The 14,684-nt window shown below is 45.5% G+C and overlaps 1 protein-coding gene across 1 annotated transcript in view; it reads right to left on the bottom strand.

Annotated features, from left to right (window-relative positions):
* POLR1A (RNA polymerase I subunit A) overlaps nucleotides 1-14,684 on the bottom strand; it is a 44,411-nt gene that overhangs the window by 5,172 nt on the left and 24,555 nt on the right. The window contains exons 17-30 of the mRNA XM_081883765.1: nucleotides 12,801-12,883; nucleotides 12,544-12,702; nucleotides 11,834-11,932; nucleotides 11,393-11,545; nucleotides 11,104-11,186; nucleotides 10,024-10,189; nucleotides 9,588-9,809; nucleotides 8,347-8,561; nucleotides 6,236-6,403; nucleotides 5,653-5,788; nucleotides 4,181-4,338; nucleotides 3,561-3,696; nucleotides 1,593-1,709; nucleotides 313-573 (exon numbers count right to left, since the gene is read on the bottom strand). Coding sequence (XP_081739891.1) covers nucleotides 313-573; nucleotides 1,593-1,709; nucleotides 3,561-3,696; nucleotides 4,181-4,338; nucleotides 5,653-5,788; nucleotides 6,236-6,403; nucleotides 8,347-8,561; nucleotides 9,588-9,809; nucleotides 10,024-10,189; nucleotides 11,104-11,186; nucleotides 11,393-11,545; nucleotides 11,834-11,932; nucleotides 12,544-12,702; nucleotides 12,801-12,883 — 2,156 coding nt within the window. The remainder of the gene's footprint in view (nucleotides 1-312; nucleotides 574-1,592; nucleotides 1,710-3,560; nucleotides 3,697-4,180; nucleotides 4,339-5,652; nucleotides 5,789-6,235; nucleotides 6,404-8,346; nucleotides 8,562-9,587; nucleotides 9,810-10,023; nucleotides 10,190-11,103; nucleotides 11,187-11,392; nucleotides 11,546-11,833; nucleotides 11,933-12,543; nucleotides 12,703-12,800; nucleotides 12,884-14,684) is intronic.

Genomic DNA, 14,684 nt, shown 5'->3' with positions numbered 1-14,684 from the left:
GAACACTGTATTGCACAAAGCAAATGCTCACTTCCCCTATTATTTTATCATATTGTGTAGGTATTTTACTATAAGATTTCTACTAGCTAGTCATTTTCTTTTAGAGCTTTATCCGCTGCTTTTATGCCTATATCTGTTTGTATTTGGTAAATAATGTTTTCCTTTTTTATTTGCAAGCCACTTTAAAGCCTCTGCAATAAAGTGGGCTAAAATGCTAAATAACTAAATAAATAGGTCAACTGCAACAGTATGGTTTGTGTTCCGCAGCATGAACACATCAGTTTTTGGACGCACACACTTCCACCACCTTACCTTACACCACAGTTCATTTTTTATGTCATAGGCATAACTCTCTATGGAATCGCTGCTCTCCTGCACAGCATTAATTCTCTGCTGTGCTAATTCATCCAAGTTCTTCCTCTTGTTTCGAGTTTGTTGACTACAGGAAGGAGCATAAGGCTCATCCTGAGATTCTGTTCCCTCTGGGCTCCTCTCATCCAACCCTTGTGTCTCTTCCTCATCCAGAATATCATCATCATCTACTTCGTTGTCCTCATCGCTCTCATAATCAACCTGCAAGAAAGATACACTTCAGTCAGAGGCGAACCATAACCAAGAAAAAAAAAGAGAGGGGGAAATGTTTAAACAAATTTAACCAAGTTTTGCATCTCCTCCAGTGTACATGGATAGAACCAGTGTACAAGGATAATTTCACTTTCAATTGGGCCATAGAAAAGAATCTTCCATTGCTCCTAATGTCCTGATCCAAACAGGCACCCCCACCCTAGTTTTCTGCTTAAAAACCCAACAAACAACACCTTCGGGGGGTGATTTTCAGAAGGAAAAAAATTGTGAGACCCCTGGAGCAATAGCAGGTTCTGGATCAGGGCCCTATGGATGCTTTCCCTCCAAAGTAAAAGCAGGCAGGTGAAGCATGTTTGTTTAAAAACATGACTTACACAGGCTGTCATTTGGCAACCAGTATAAAGGTGCTTTGAGTCATATACTTCTCTAGAAAACATATACTCATTACAGAACACTGCAAACCAAATCTTTAATGAAGCAGATTTATTACTTGGAAAAATATTGCTCCTTAAGTATTTTGACCCTTCCCTTCATCCCACCTCCCTTTCCTTCTGCTTCAGAAACTGACCTGAGCAGAAGGCCTTTCGTAGTCGGCTCTTACTGAAACAAGCAGAGCCTACTGGGACCTAAGAGGGACGCGGGTGGCGCTGTGGGTTAAACCACAGAGCCTAGGACTTGCCGATCAGAAGGTCGGCGGTTCGAATCCCCACGACAGGGTGAGGTCCCGTTGCTCGGTCCCAGCTCCTGCCAACCTAGCAGTTCGAAAGCACGTCAAGGCAAGTAGATAAATAGGTACCACTCCAGCGGGAAGGTAAACAGTGTTTCCGTGCGCTGCTCTGGTTTGCCAGAAGCGGCTTAGTCATGCTGGCCACATGACCTGGAAGCTGTATGCCGGCTCCCTCGGCCAGTAAAGCGAGATGAGCGCCGCAACCCCAGAGTCGGCCACGACTGGACCCAATGGTCAGGGGTCCCTTTACCTTTACTGGGACCTAACAGTATATCATTACCTCCTCCTCCTGCTTTGCTCTTCTTTTTGCATCTGTAGCATCATCATCCCCTTCACCTGTTTCAGCATCAGGAGCACCTCCACCTCCTCCTTCCTCACCTACAGCTTCATCGTCACCCTAAGCAAAGAGAAAAGCTGCAAGGGGGAACGGCCTCGAGATTCACACTTTTACATGGGTTATTTGGGTCATGTTGCTGAGAGGCTTGAAAGAAATACTAGGCATAAGGACACTCTGCATCCACAGAGAACTAAGCTTCCACTGGGCAAGGCTTCCTTAATTTCACACTTGATAGTGCTGTTAAGGTCTAGAAGGTGGATTACCGTATTTTTCACTCCATAAGACGCACCCGGCCATAAGACGCACTTAGTTTTTAGAGGGGAAATGCAAGGAAAAAAATATTTTTAAAGGGAGTGCTGAGCAGAGCCTGTATGCTCAGCGCTTCCTTTCACAAGCCGCGTGGAGTGTGTGAGCCATGTGCGGCTCTTGGGGGCTTTTCCTTGAGGAGGGAGAAAGGCAGCCCGTCACCCTCCCTTGGGGAAAAGCCCCCAAGAGCCACACACATGCTCAGCGTGGCTCTTGGGGGCTTTTCCAGGAGGTGGGGGAAGGGACTCAGGGGCTGCCCTCCTGGAAAAGCCAGCAAGAGCCACGCTGAGCATGTGTGTGGCTCTTGGGGGCTTTTCCCCAACTCTTGCGGGCTTTTCTACGAGGTGGGGGAATTCCCCCACCTCCCGAAAAAGCCAGCAAGAGCCGCACACTCTTTAAAGGGTGCGTGGCTCTTGCGGGCTTTTCTACGAGGTGGGAGAAGGGCAGCCTGTCAGTGACAGGCTTTTCCCGCCTGCATTCGCTCCATAAGACGCACACACATTTCCCCTTACTTTTTAGGAGGAAAAAAATGGGTCTTACATAGCGAAAAATACAGTATTTCAAAAGTCTAATGACTTAACAGAATCATACAGGAAGCAATTGAGAGCCTTTCTAGCAGTAACTATTGCTTTGTAGAATATCCTGAAGAAGCTGACCCGCAAGGAGAATCTTAGGGCAGTAAAGCTAAGATCCTTCGAAGGTCTGGAAAACAATCCTAAATGCCCAACAATTCAACTGGTCGTTCTCATCGATTGCAATGCCGAGACCAGCATTTTGTTAAATTGGTTTTTACCTTGGGTACAACCTATGGCCTGTATGAATGCTAAAAGCAGTATGAAACATTTCCAAGGGGGAAAAGCTCAAGAAAAAAAGACTTTGATTCAAGGTCAGAAGGAACTATTCTTATACTGTATAACATGTCTACACAAATGATTCCTGGACACTTCAAATAACTCCTGCGTACTTAAGAGAGCAGTTTACCACTGTAATACGTGAAAGAATGAACTGCAGGAGCAAAACTATGCAAATAAAAATGAGTTGATTTTTTTACAAAGCCTACCAACAGGGGTCTGCAACCTTTAAGACAAAAAGAGCCACTTGGACCCGTTTCCGAAGAAAAAAAAACTGGGAGCTGCAAAACTCGTCATTATAAAAATAACTTTTTTGTCACTTTTTATTATTATTTCTTTGTTTGACCCCTCAGAATTACTCCTCCTCACAGAAATAAACGTTAAATTAACAAGTTACCTTTTTGTGTGTGTGTGTTCTTCACTCCCCTTCAAAACAGTGACCAGCGTACATGCCCCCTTTCAATGCAGTGACCAGCGTACATGCCCCTTACAATGTAGCGGGCGGGCGGGCAGGCGGGAAGGTGACGTCGGGAGAGTGCGTGACTAATGCACGCACCGCCCCCATGCGACGTCACAGCCAGTACAGCGCCCGCCACAGTGGGGAGTGTCGGGGCGCACAATGCGCCTCCTCCCCTCGTTAGTATCCACCCCAAAGGTGTAAAAGAGCCACATGCGGCTCCAGAGCTGCGGGTTGGAGACCCCTGCCTACCAAGAATTCACAGTACTAGTAGACTCAAGAGGACTAGACTTTTACCTGGTTTTCTTGGGATACGCCATCTTCCCCATCACCTTCTAAGTCCCTCTGCATTGCTCTTCGAGTGCTCACAGTATTGTAAGATGCCAACTTAGAACTCTTCCTCTTAATTGTTTCAAGCAAGATTTTAAAGAATCTGGGGGTAAGGAGTGATACATTCACAATTAAAGCCTCAAATTGGATTCCAGACTGTGCATCACTGCAACCAATGCTAGACATTCTTCCTTTCTGGATCCAGACAAGTCAGAGGACAAATTCAAAGGGAATTTCCCTGCCAAGTTGTTTTTATAATTAAAATTAATAGAGCTATTGTAATTCTGAAACCTACAGTTTTCATTTCATAAGTAGGAGGGTAGCCTCAAATAATGCAGAATCTGGTTATAGGGCTAGTGAAAAATTCCTGAACTAGGAGTAGCCAGGGTGTGGGGAAATATGAAAATCCAGTTCAAGTAAGAGTGTACAGACGATGACTGGTCTAAAATTGGAATGAAGGAAAGCAATCTCCTTCTCATTGACGCCTAATCATGTTTAAACAATTAGCAAAGTACAGCTGTGAGGCTTAAGATCTCTGCAGTCCAAAGATAAAAGTCTTGAGAAGGAAAGAACACAAAAGGACTAACCTCGACTCCATAAAATGCAGTATGTCCCTGGGCTTTACACATTTCTCTTCCTGGTAGCATTCATATGGTAAGAAACTAAATTTGATGGTGTAGATACGGTGCTTGCTTACCATCCCCTCCAAACACAAAGACTCTTCAATGTCAAATTTTTGCAAAACCTGAAAGAGTAAGAAGAATGTCTAAATTCTAACGCCATATTAGGAAGCTATCTGTACCTATGGAAGCCATCATGCTGCCAGTACAATTGAAGTTTCCCTTCTTTTAAACTGAAGTTTTTTTTTCTAAATAATTTTAGCCTGCTCCGTTTTCAAGAATGTGAACGTTCCGTTAGGAAAACAAACACACACAAAAAAGCAGACTTTCAAATCTGAAGCACCATTGGGATTCTGAACTTCCACAGAGCACAGAAAGCAGTTGTCTTGAGGATTTAGAAAGTGCCTTACAGCTGCAGTGAAGGGACGCGGGTGGCGCTGTGGGTTAAACCACAGAGCTTAGGACTTGTCGATCAGAAGGTCGGCGGTTCAAATCCCCGTGACAGGGTAAGCTCCCGTTGCTTGGTCCCTGCTCCTGCCAACCTAGCAGTTTGAAAGCACGTCAAAGTGCAAGTTGATAAATAGGTACCGCTCCGGCAGGAAGGTAAACGGCGTTTCCGTGCGCCAGAAGCAGCTTAAGTCATGGTGGCCACATGACCTGGAAGCTGTACGCCGGCTCCCTCGGCCAATAAAGCGAGATGAGCGCCGCAACCCCCAAGTCGGCCACGACTGGACCTAATGGTCAGGCGTCCCGTTACCTTTACCTTTACAGCTGCAGTTAGTGAGTTGTACACCATGAAACCTCCCTCCCTGCCCTTTACAAGATGGCTTCAGGAGGAAGGAAAAAGTAACTATTTTCACTTTCCCGCTCTCCAAAAACTTCCTCTACAGTCCACTGGAGAAGGATATATGCCATGATGTTGTTGTTGTTGTTTTAAAATCCAAAACACATTCTGAGTTTTCAAAACGGGGTGGAGGAAGAGAAAAAACCACACCACTTCTCTTCCTGCACTATATAGTAATCAAGTGCTCATGCTCAGGTCTGCAACCAGCTCCAAATCTGATCCCTTTGTTACTTTAAAATACAGTGGTACCTTGGGTTAAGTACTTAATTCGTTCCGGAGGTCCGTTCTTAACCTGAAACTGTTCTTAACCTGAAGCACCACTTTAGCTAATGGGGCCTCCCGCTGCCGCGCGATTTCTGTTCTCATCCTGAAGCAAAGTTCTTAACCTGAAGCACTATTTCTGGGTTAGCGGAGTCTGTAACCTGAAGCGTCTGTAACCCCAGGTACCACTGTACCAGAAAGGAAAGGCTTCAGGAAGGGAGAGGGGAGGTCTAAGACTCAGATGCAAAGATACACACTGCTCACCCCACCCACCAAAGTCTCTGCTCATGACAGTGTCTCCACGTCCAATCAGTGCATATACAGAATGACTTGCCTCGCCTAAGCATACTCTGGTAAGCTGCTTCTTCAGCCTCTTCACCTTCTTGTGAGCTTTACTGGTATTAAGTACAGGAACACTCATCATCGGGGTTTTAATATTAGCAGTAGCCACCATCAGGATCTCCCGCAACCTATAGCAAAGAATTATTGAACGTTTAGACACACGGATATTAAAGAGACTTTTTTTAAAAAAGAGAGTTATTACCTGCTGAAAGTCTACTCTCTTTATAAGTGGGACAGACATTCAACATTGTGTTAGGTCCTGTCCTCTGGCAACTGAAGGGAAGGGCTGAAATTTCCCCAGAAAGCAGAAACTACTCAAGATGGCAGAGCAGTGAAAAAAATATGAAAGCAATTATTTTCATTTCCCAATGAAAACAAAAGTATGGGGGGGGGGACTAAAATGGCAAGAATAAAAAAATTAACATATTCAATTTTTCATGATAAGGCAAGTCTCTGCCTTTTTCTATCTGTATTCAGTGCAGCATAGCTTAAAGAGAGAAGAGGTTAGGAGAAGCTCATTCTGGAGCAGGGTCTTAAGCGTTAGTACAAAACAAGACAACACAACATTATCTTACCTTGGGATACCGAGTGTGACATTCATTTCACCTCTTCCAGCAAAGTGAAAGGTGTTCAGAGTCATCTGCGTGGAGGGCTCTCCAATACTCTGAGCAGCAAGGAGACCAACAGCTTCTCCTGGGTCACAGAGCGATTGCTGCCACTTCAAATGCAGCAAGTCTTTTAACCTGAGGACACCCAAGTAAGGAGCTGGTTTATGAATTTGGTATCCTGCCTTTCTGTATAAGATGTTACTGCTCAGAGGTTACTTACAATAAAACAGAAATGTCAAAACGACAAATTGCACCAGACTAACCTTTCAAGGAGGCAACCAATTCTAACAAAACTCCCTGGAAAAACATAGCCTTCACTGTCCTCTATTTCATAATCTGGGTGCTGTGATTTTGATGCCTAAAGTAGAGTCAAAATGACACCCACCCACATCCTGTGCCGGCGTAAAGGCTTTAAAAGGCCTTGGTGCATCATTCAAATAGCAATTCCTGTCTTCATCTATCCCACCTCCTTCCTTAGACTACAACTCCTATGCACAATTACCAAGGAGTAAGTGCAATTGACCAGTAGTGATGTATGGAAGTGAGAGCTGGACCATAAAGAAGGCTGATCGCCGAAGAATGGATGCTTTTGAATTATGGTGCTGGAGGAGACTCTTGAGAGTCCCATGGACTGCAAGAAGATCAAACCTCTCCATTCTGAAGGAAATGAGCCCTGAGTGCTCAGTGGAAGGACAGATCCTGAAGCTGAGGCTCCAATACTTTGGCCACCTCATGAAAAGAGAAGACTCCCTGGAAAAGACCCTGATGTTGGGAAAGATGGAGGGCACAAGGAGAAGGGGACGACAGAGGACGAGATGGTTGGACGGTGTTCTTGAAGCTACCAGCATGAGTTTGACCAAACTGCGGGAGGCAGTGGAAGACAGAAGTGCCTGGCGTGCTCTGGTCCATGGGGTCACGAAGAATCCTAAACGACTAAACGACTAAACAACAACAAAGTGCAATTGAATCTGGGAGGACTTACTTCTGAGCAGACCTACAGAGTATCATGCTGCACATTCCTCTATCCCTCTTTGCCTCTCTCAAATACGCACAAATTCTCCAGCTCCACATCAGATTCAGTGCCAGCGTCTTAACTCTCTCTGCACCTGTTACCTAGCAAGTGTAGTATTAATGATTCCTAAAGCCTCCTCTGTTACTATTACAGAAGTAATTCTTGGAAGATAAAAAGCCAGTCGTACAAGTAAAGAGAGCAAAGAAAGAACCCTAAACCAGAGATAGGAAACCTGTCACTCTCCAGATGTGGCTGGACTACAACTCCCATCATCCCCAATTGCCAACCATGCTGGTTGGGACTGATGGGAGTTGGAGTCCAGAAACATCCAGAGGGCCATATGCATTCCTCACTCCTGTCCTAGACCACTGGTTTGTGTTGGATGGCAAGTAAGCAACACAACAATGTATTAGGTTTATTATTTGTGAATTAAAAAAAGGTAAAGGTACCCCTGCCCGTACGGGCCAGTCTTGACAGACTCTGGGGTTGTGCGCCCATCTCACTTAAGAGGCCAGGGGCCAGCGCTGTCCGGAGACACTTCCGGGTCACATGGCCAGTGTGACATCGCTGCTCTGGCGAGCCAGAGCTGCACACGGAAACGCCGTTTACCTTCCCGCTGGTAAGCGGTCCCTATTTATCTACTTGCACCCGGAGGTGCTTTCGAACTGCTAGGTTGGCAGGCGCTGGGACCGAGCAGCGGGAGCGCACCCCGCAGCAGGGATTCGAACCGCCGACCTTTCGATCAGCAAGTCCTAGGCGCTGAGGCTTTAACCCACAGCGCCACCTGTGTCCCACAGGTGAATTAGAACACTGTTAATCTTGAAGATTTGGGCTCTCTTTTTCAGGATTATAAAGACATTTCAGCTCCACACTGGGAAACTATTGTAGCGTGCCACATGTTCTGTTCAGAATCTGCAGCAACTTTGTGATGCAATCAATTGTCTCTTCACAATAAGAAGAGACCTAAGATGTCGCTTAACAGATACTTAAATACATAGACGAGGCATTCTGGACCCTAAGACAGAAGCAGCAGTGCTTGCATATGCCTTAAAATAAAAATTGCTACCTCTGAGAAGAAAGTTCAGATTTGCTGTAGCTCGTGTTGTTCCGAGTGTCCCACTCTCTGAGGAAATTCTCAACTTCGCTTTCAAATGTTTCTGATACTGATGCAAAATGGATGTCTGGCCGCCAGACAGCAAGGCTAGGATCAGGACACTTTGCTGCCTTCTTTTGATACTTCCTCCGCTTCTTCTCACTCAATTCATACCACATCTTTAACAACTGAAATGGGTAGCAGAATTAAAGGCAGCATAAGTCGTCCCCCCAGTATTGTACGCAGATTTCCTGCACTTGAAAGAACACTTTTTTAAAAAACATGGCACAGAGGCAAATTACCGTATTTTTTGCTCTATAAGACGCACCAGACCACAAGACGCACCTAGTTTTTGGAGGAAGAAAACAAGAAAAAAAATATTCTGAATCTCAGAAGCCAGAACAGCAAGAGGGATCGCTGCGCAGTGAAAGCAGCAATCCCTCTTGCTGTTCTGTGATAGCTGCGCAGCTTGCATTCGCTCCATAAGACGCACACACATTTCCCCTTACTTTTTGGAAGGGAAAAAGTGAGTCTTATAGAGCAAAAAATACGGTATTTCCCTTATAACTACAAACACCATAAACCACACAAACCTTTGCATTCACGAATCATTACAATCAACTGCAAACCACCCAGACAACTGGACAGTATATAAATATTATTGGCATCCGTCTCAAGAGACAATAGAGTGCACCTCTGGGGGTGAAGTCAAACTGCCACATTAGCAGCACAGAAGCGACCTCCCTGGGGTGCAAGCCTAGGCAGTGTGTATGGAGGTCTTGGGCTGCTCAGATGACAAGACCTCCCTCTCGGCCTTGCAGATGTGGTCCAATGGAAAGCAGAGCAATACATTTACACCAGCCTGGCTGCAGGAGTTGCCAGAAGGAGGCATACAAGATGCCATCCAACCCCCTTAGGGATTCCACTCTGGATTTGTGTAGAGTTTACTCCTTAGCCTTTTTCTTCTTCCAAAGATATCCTGCAAGGCACTGGAGCAGGCTTCCTCAGCCTCGGCCCTCCAGATGTTTTGAGACTACAATCCCCATCATCCCTGACCACTGGTCCTGCTAGCTAGGGATCATGGGATTTGTAGGCCAAAAACATCTGGAGGACCGAGGTTGAGGAAGCCTGCACTGGAGGTTTAAGATCAATTTTCCTTCTCCTAGATGAGCTACCTTCCTAGGCTGACAAGCCCCACCTGTATTGAAAATTACCTGCAGAGTTGCAGGATCTCGCCCATTCACAAGTTCTCCTGTAGGGATCTGTGCTTTTACACTAGCCAACATTTCCTGAGAAAACAGCAAAAAGCCTCCTTCCCTTCTCAAAGACTGCTGATGCTTGCTCTGCCATTTCTTGATGGATCTGAACTGACTGTCTGCTTGCTGAGGGTCCATTTTCGGCAACACTTCATCCAAATGCTTTGATTTCTCTATCACCTGTAAGATATATACAAAAGCAGTTGATGGGGATGGAACAGTGGTCATTTACCATGAAAGGGCCTTTTCTGACAGACAGACAGCGCTATGCAGCCATTTGCACATATTTCATTTCTCCCGAAAACTCTGCAACATGCCATTTTCAGAACAAGTCCTTTTTAGAAGAAGATACACTCCAAAGTCTACGGAAATAAACGGAGGCAGAAAACCCTACCTTGTGATTATCCGTGATGAAAGGGAACTGCTTTGAATGCAAGAACTGTGTCTTGGGGATGTCTAGGCCATCTTCTCCATAGAGAAACTGGACTAGGCTGCCATCGCTGTCTCGCACAGTCAGGTCATAGTGAACGATCAGCCCTTCCAAATGTTTTATGATACACCTGCACAAAGATTAGCGTGACAAGAGGAAGAGAATGTTAGGGGACCCTGAAGTCAGTGTCTTTAAAAGATTTACTAAGAAACTTTAGAAATGCAGCCGCTGGATACAACACAGCACAATGCCTGCTCGCTAATGACATGAAAGAGGCTATATTTAAGACGGCTAAATAGTTTGCTCCTTGCTGATTAGAAATAGGCAGTACAGTGGTGGACTGGGGGACTAGGTTAGTCCCCTAAATGTTCCCGGTAAAGGTAAAAGATAAAGGACCCCTGGATGGTTAAGTCCGGTCAAAGGCAACTCTGGGGTTGTGGCGCTTATCTCGCTTTCAGGCTGAGGGAGCCGGCGTTTGTCCACAGACAGCTTTCCGGGTCATATGGCCAGCATCCTTGCACAAGGGAACACCATGACGGGAGCCAGAGCACACGGAAATGCCATTTGCCTTCCCGCCGCAGTGGTACCTATTTATCTACTTGCACTGGTGTGCTTTCGAACTGCTAGGTAGGCAGGAGCTGGGACAGAGCAATGGGAACTCACCCCATCGCGCGGATTCGAACCCATTAGAGTATTAAAGTCTGGTGCCTCCCTCCCAAAGCCCAGGAAGCTTCTGCCCAGTTTAGGGAGGGAGGCACGATGCTCCGACAGGGTCCCAGACCTTCCCTAAGCCAAGCGGACTTTGGGAAGGAGGAAGCAGGATTCCAGCATCCTGTCAGAGGCCTGGCACCTTCTTCCCAAAGCCTTAGGGAGGGAGGTGTGATGCTCATGTTTGCAATGTCGCCCCCCGCTCCAATCGCCCTTGCAAGCTGGCACCCCTGGCCCTAACTGTTCCCCTATGCAAAATTTCACTGCACGCCACTCACTGAGGCAGTAACATCGGTAAGTGTAAAAACAGAAACACTGTAATAAAGCAGCTCTTACCTTTGAAGGTATCCAGACCGACTGGTTTTGACAGCTGTGTCCACTAGGCCCTCCCTACCAGCCATACAATGGAAGAAGTATTCCTAAAGCACAAATATAACCTGTGAGAAAAGGACTCTTGCCCTGCGTAACCAGGCAGCAGCACGCTACGTAAGGCTCTGCTTAAAACTGGCCTTCCAGAAAGCAATATCCAACAGAACAGAATTAGATTATGTCAGCTTGAAGGCACATTTAAATCACATGAGAGAAATGTAGCCCAGGGGAAAAGAGTCAAGGCGGAAGAACTTACGGGCGGTTTAATGCCAGTGAGGAATCTGCCAGCCACAAACCCCCCTGATCTGGGGGGAAAGTCGTAAGGTTGGAAACATGGCAACGATTTGCCAGATGGCATCAAGGGAGGCCTTCGACCTTCCAACTCAATCTGGCCCAGCAAGCAAGAAATCTTTAAGAAGCCAAGAGAGACACAATGAGATACAAGCACAAGGTCAGATCAGAATTAACTAGCTTACTTCTTTGACTGCTTCAAATAAAAGTATACCTCTTTAAAAATATGTTGAGTTAAAGCATTATTACTATTTTTCTTATATTCAAGTTCTGTCATGGAACCTGCAGTTTTCATCCTACTAGAATAATCTAAAAAGATCCCTGTCATTTCTCTCTGGACGACGTGGAAGGTATATTGATCTCGCTTTGCAGATCACAGCTAAATTGCATTGTCTGAAAATACTACCTGCATAGTATTCACAGTAGATCCTTTGGCTCCTGACTGCACCATCAGCTGCAAGTTATTCTCTGGGAAACGCCGGTGAAGTCCAAGAGGCATGCACACCTACAGTTTTGGGGGAATAAAAGAAGAAACAAAGTCACTGTTTAAGCCAGGATGACACTACCAAGAAATAGGGGGGAAATAAAAAAAAAACCAATGGGGAAGCTAAAGCAGTGTTTCCCAACCTTGGGTCTCCAGCTGCTGTTGGACTACAATTCCCATCATCCCTGACCATTGGTCTTGCTAGCAAGGGATGATGGGAGTTGTAGTCCAAAAACAGCTGGAGACCCAAGGTTGGGAAACACTGAGCTAAAGAACCAACTCTCTTTTCTATATATTGTTAATGGAGCTACAATTTCTTTAGTGAAAAAGCAGTATGAATTACTCTGTCAAGAGCTAGTGTAGTGAAGTGGATAGGAATCCGGACTAGGACCAGGAAAGGTTGAGTCCCCCACTCCCCTTGCTATCTATAAGGCCCATTGGGCAGGCCTGGGCCTAACCCACTCCACTTAATTGCTCCAATCATAAAATGGAAGAACTCGTATATTACGTGCCCCTGAGCTCCTCAAACAAATGTACAGATACATTTAAGCATCTATATCTCTATTTCTGTGGACTGCACAGGAATGATAAGAAGTCCAATAGAGGATGACCTCAAATTTCGTGATGCAAACCTTGTTAATTTCATTGCTGTAATGGTTGACTTCCTCTTTGAATTTCAGATCGACCATGTTAAAATCTCTCTGGTCTTTGTGAAGATGGGCGTCTTGCCACTTCCCTCGGACCTCCTCATCCAATGAGGTTTGAGGCAAGTTAAACGCAGCTTGAACAGCCTGAAAAGAACAAGGCGGTGTTAAGGGCCAAGGCAGGTATAACAATGCAAGGCGGTTGAGGAAGTGAGATCCCCCCCCCCAAAAAAGTATCAGTTTACCTTTGTACCACACCGGGTGCTTTCTTTAATGATCTTGCGCCTCTTGTGGTCTGCCCGGTGTTTGACCAAGATATCTTCAACTCCTAGAATGAGAAGATAGAACTGAGTGCTTACCCTCTCCCATTTGAGATTCAGCAACAGTTTCTTCAGGGGGGTTTCCCCCTGAAAGGAAGCTCTTCTCTGCTAAACCCAGACAGACTTTCTGCTCTGCTTGGCTTAAGGTAAAGGTAAAGGGACCCCTGACCATTAGGTCCAGTCGTGACCAACTCTGGGGTTGCGGCGCTCATCTCACTTTATTGGCCGAGGGAGCCGGTGTATAGCTTCCGGGTCATGTGGCCAGCATGACTACACCGCTTCTGGAGAACCAGAGCAGCAAACAGAAACGCTGTTTACCTTCCCGCCGGAGCGGTACCTACTTATCTACTTGCACTTTGACGTGCTTTCGAACTGCTAGGTTGGCAGGAGCAGGGACCAAGCAACGGGAGCTCACCCCGTCGCGGGGATTCGAACTGCCGACCTTCTGATCGGCAAGTCCTAGGCTCTGTGGTTTAACTCACAGGGCCACCCGCGTCCCTGCTTGGCTTACCAATTGCTTTATTTAAGCAACTACCTTTTTATGAATTTTGCAAAATATGTTCAAAGAGCAGAATCTTCCAAAAGACTTAAACAGCAGAAGAACTGTAAATAAGACTATGCTGCAAATAATGAATGAAGTCGTTATTGGAAGCTTTTTTTATACAGTGTAACCCTCTAAACCAGAGATGACACAGCCTGAAAGCTGTGTTTCTTCAGGGGCAATATTAGGGGGAGGGACATGTCACTGGTGGGCGGGGGGGCAAAAGCAGAAGAAGCAATGAACATACCGTATGCTACATTCAACTCATAAAAGTCAAGAGGTTTCAATATACAGTGCTCTCCCCCCAATTAAACAAGAGGCATGTCCAAGGACACGCTCCGAGGCTAAAGCACTCAAGCTGAGTGCAAAGCTGGGAGGGTAAAGATGAAGCCTGGGGAGTAATTGTCCCAAGGTCTGGATAGAGAGGCCTGGAGGGTCTTAGGTTCGCCACCTTCGCCTTAAACCACAGATTAAAACAAATCCTCCATTGACTATTCTATATGCACACAGGTCTCGCTTCCCGAATGCTTGCTAGACAAACATTCACCGATCCGAATATGAGGAATTAGTACCCAAACCTCACTATACAGTGGTACCTCGGGTTACAGACACTTCAGGTTACAGACTTCGCTAACCCAGAAATAGTACCTCGGGTTAAGAACTTTGCTTCAGGATGAGAACAGAAATCGCACAGCGGCGGTGTGGAAGGCCCCATTAGCTAAAGTGGTACCTCAGGTTAAGAACAGTTTCAGGTTGATAATGGACTATATGGAACTTGCCAAACTGACTGGGAGACTCCGAGACCAGAGAGAAGAGACGGTGGAAGAAGATTGGAAGAAGTTTAAGGACTATTTGAAAAAATATGTTAATATTTAAATCTTAGAATAGCTTTGGAAGTGGATATAGGCGGTAGGGTTAGAAGAAGAAGACAGTGTATTCTATAAGTGATAAAATGTGAAGTTTTTATGGTTAAAGTAAGTGTGGGCGGGAAAGGGGGGGAAAGATGGTTAGAAATTATTATATATGTAAACTGCTAAAGATGGAAGTAAAATGAAAATCAGATTGGTGGGACTTGGGGAAGCCCACTTAACAATGTTCAGAAAAATAAGGAATGACAAAAATTTGTTTGTATTGTTTATCTTTTCTGTTTTTTATTTGTGTTATAAAATGAATAATTTTTTTTTTTGAAAAAAAGAACAGTTTCAGGTTAAGAACGGACCTCTGGAACGAATTAAGTTCTTAACCCAAGGTACCACTGTACACACGGC

Source organism: Podarcis melisellensis, assembly GCF_964234715.1.
Source record: "Podarcis melisellensis genome assembly, chromosome: 13".
NCBI classification, from domain to species: domain Eukaryota; kingdom Metazoa; phylum Chordata; class Lepidosauria; order Squamata; family Lacertidae; genus Podarcis; species Podarcis melisellensis.
The sequence above is the reverse complement of the archived record's forward strand: the minus strand, read 5'-3'. Positions and strand labels throughout refer to the sequence as shown.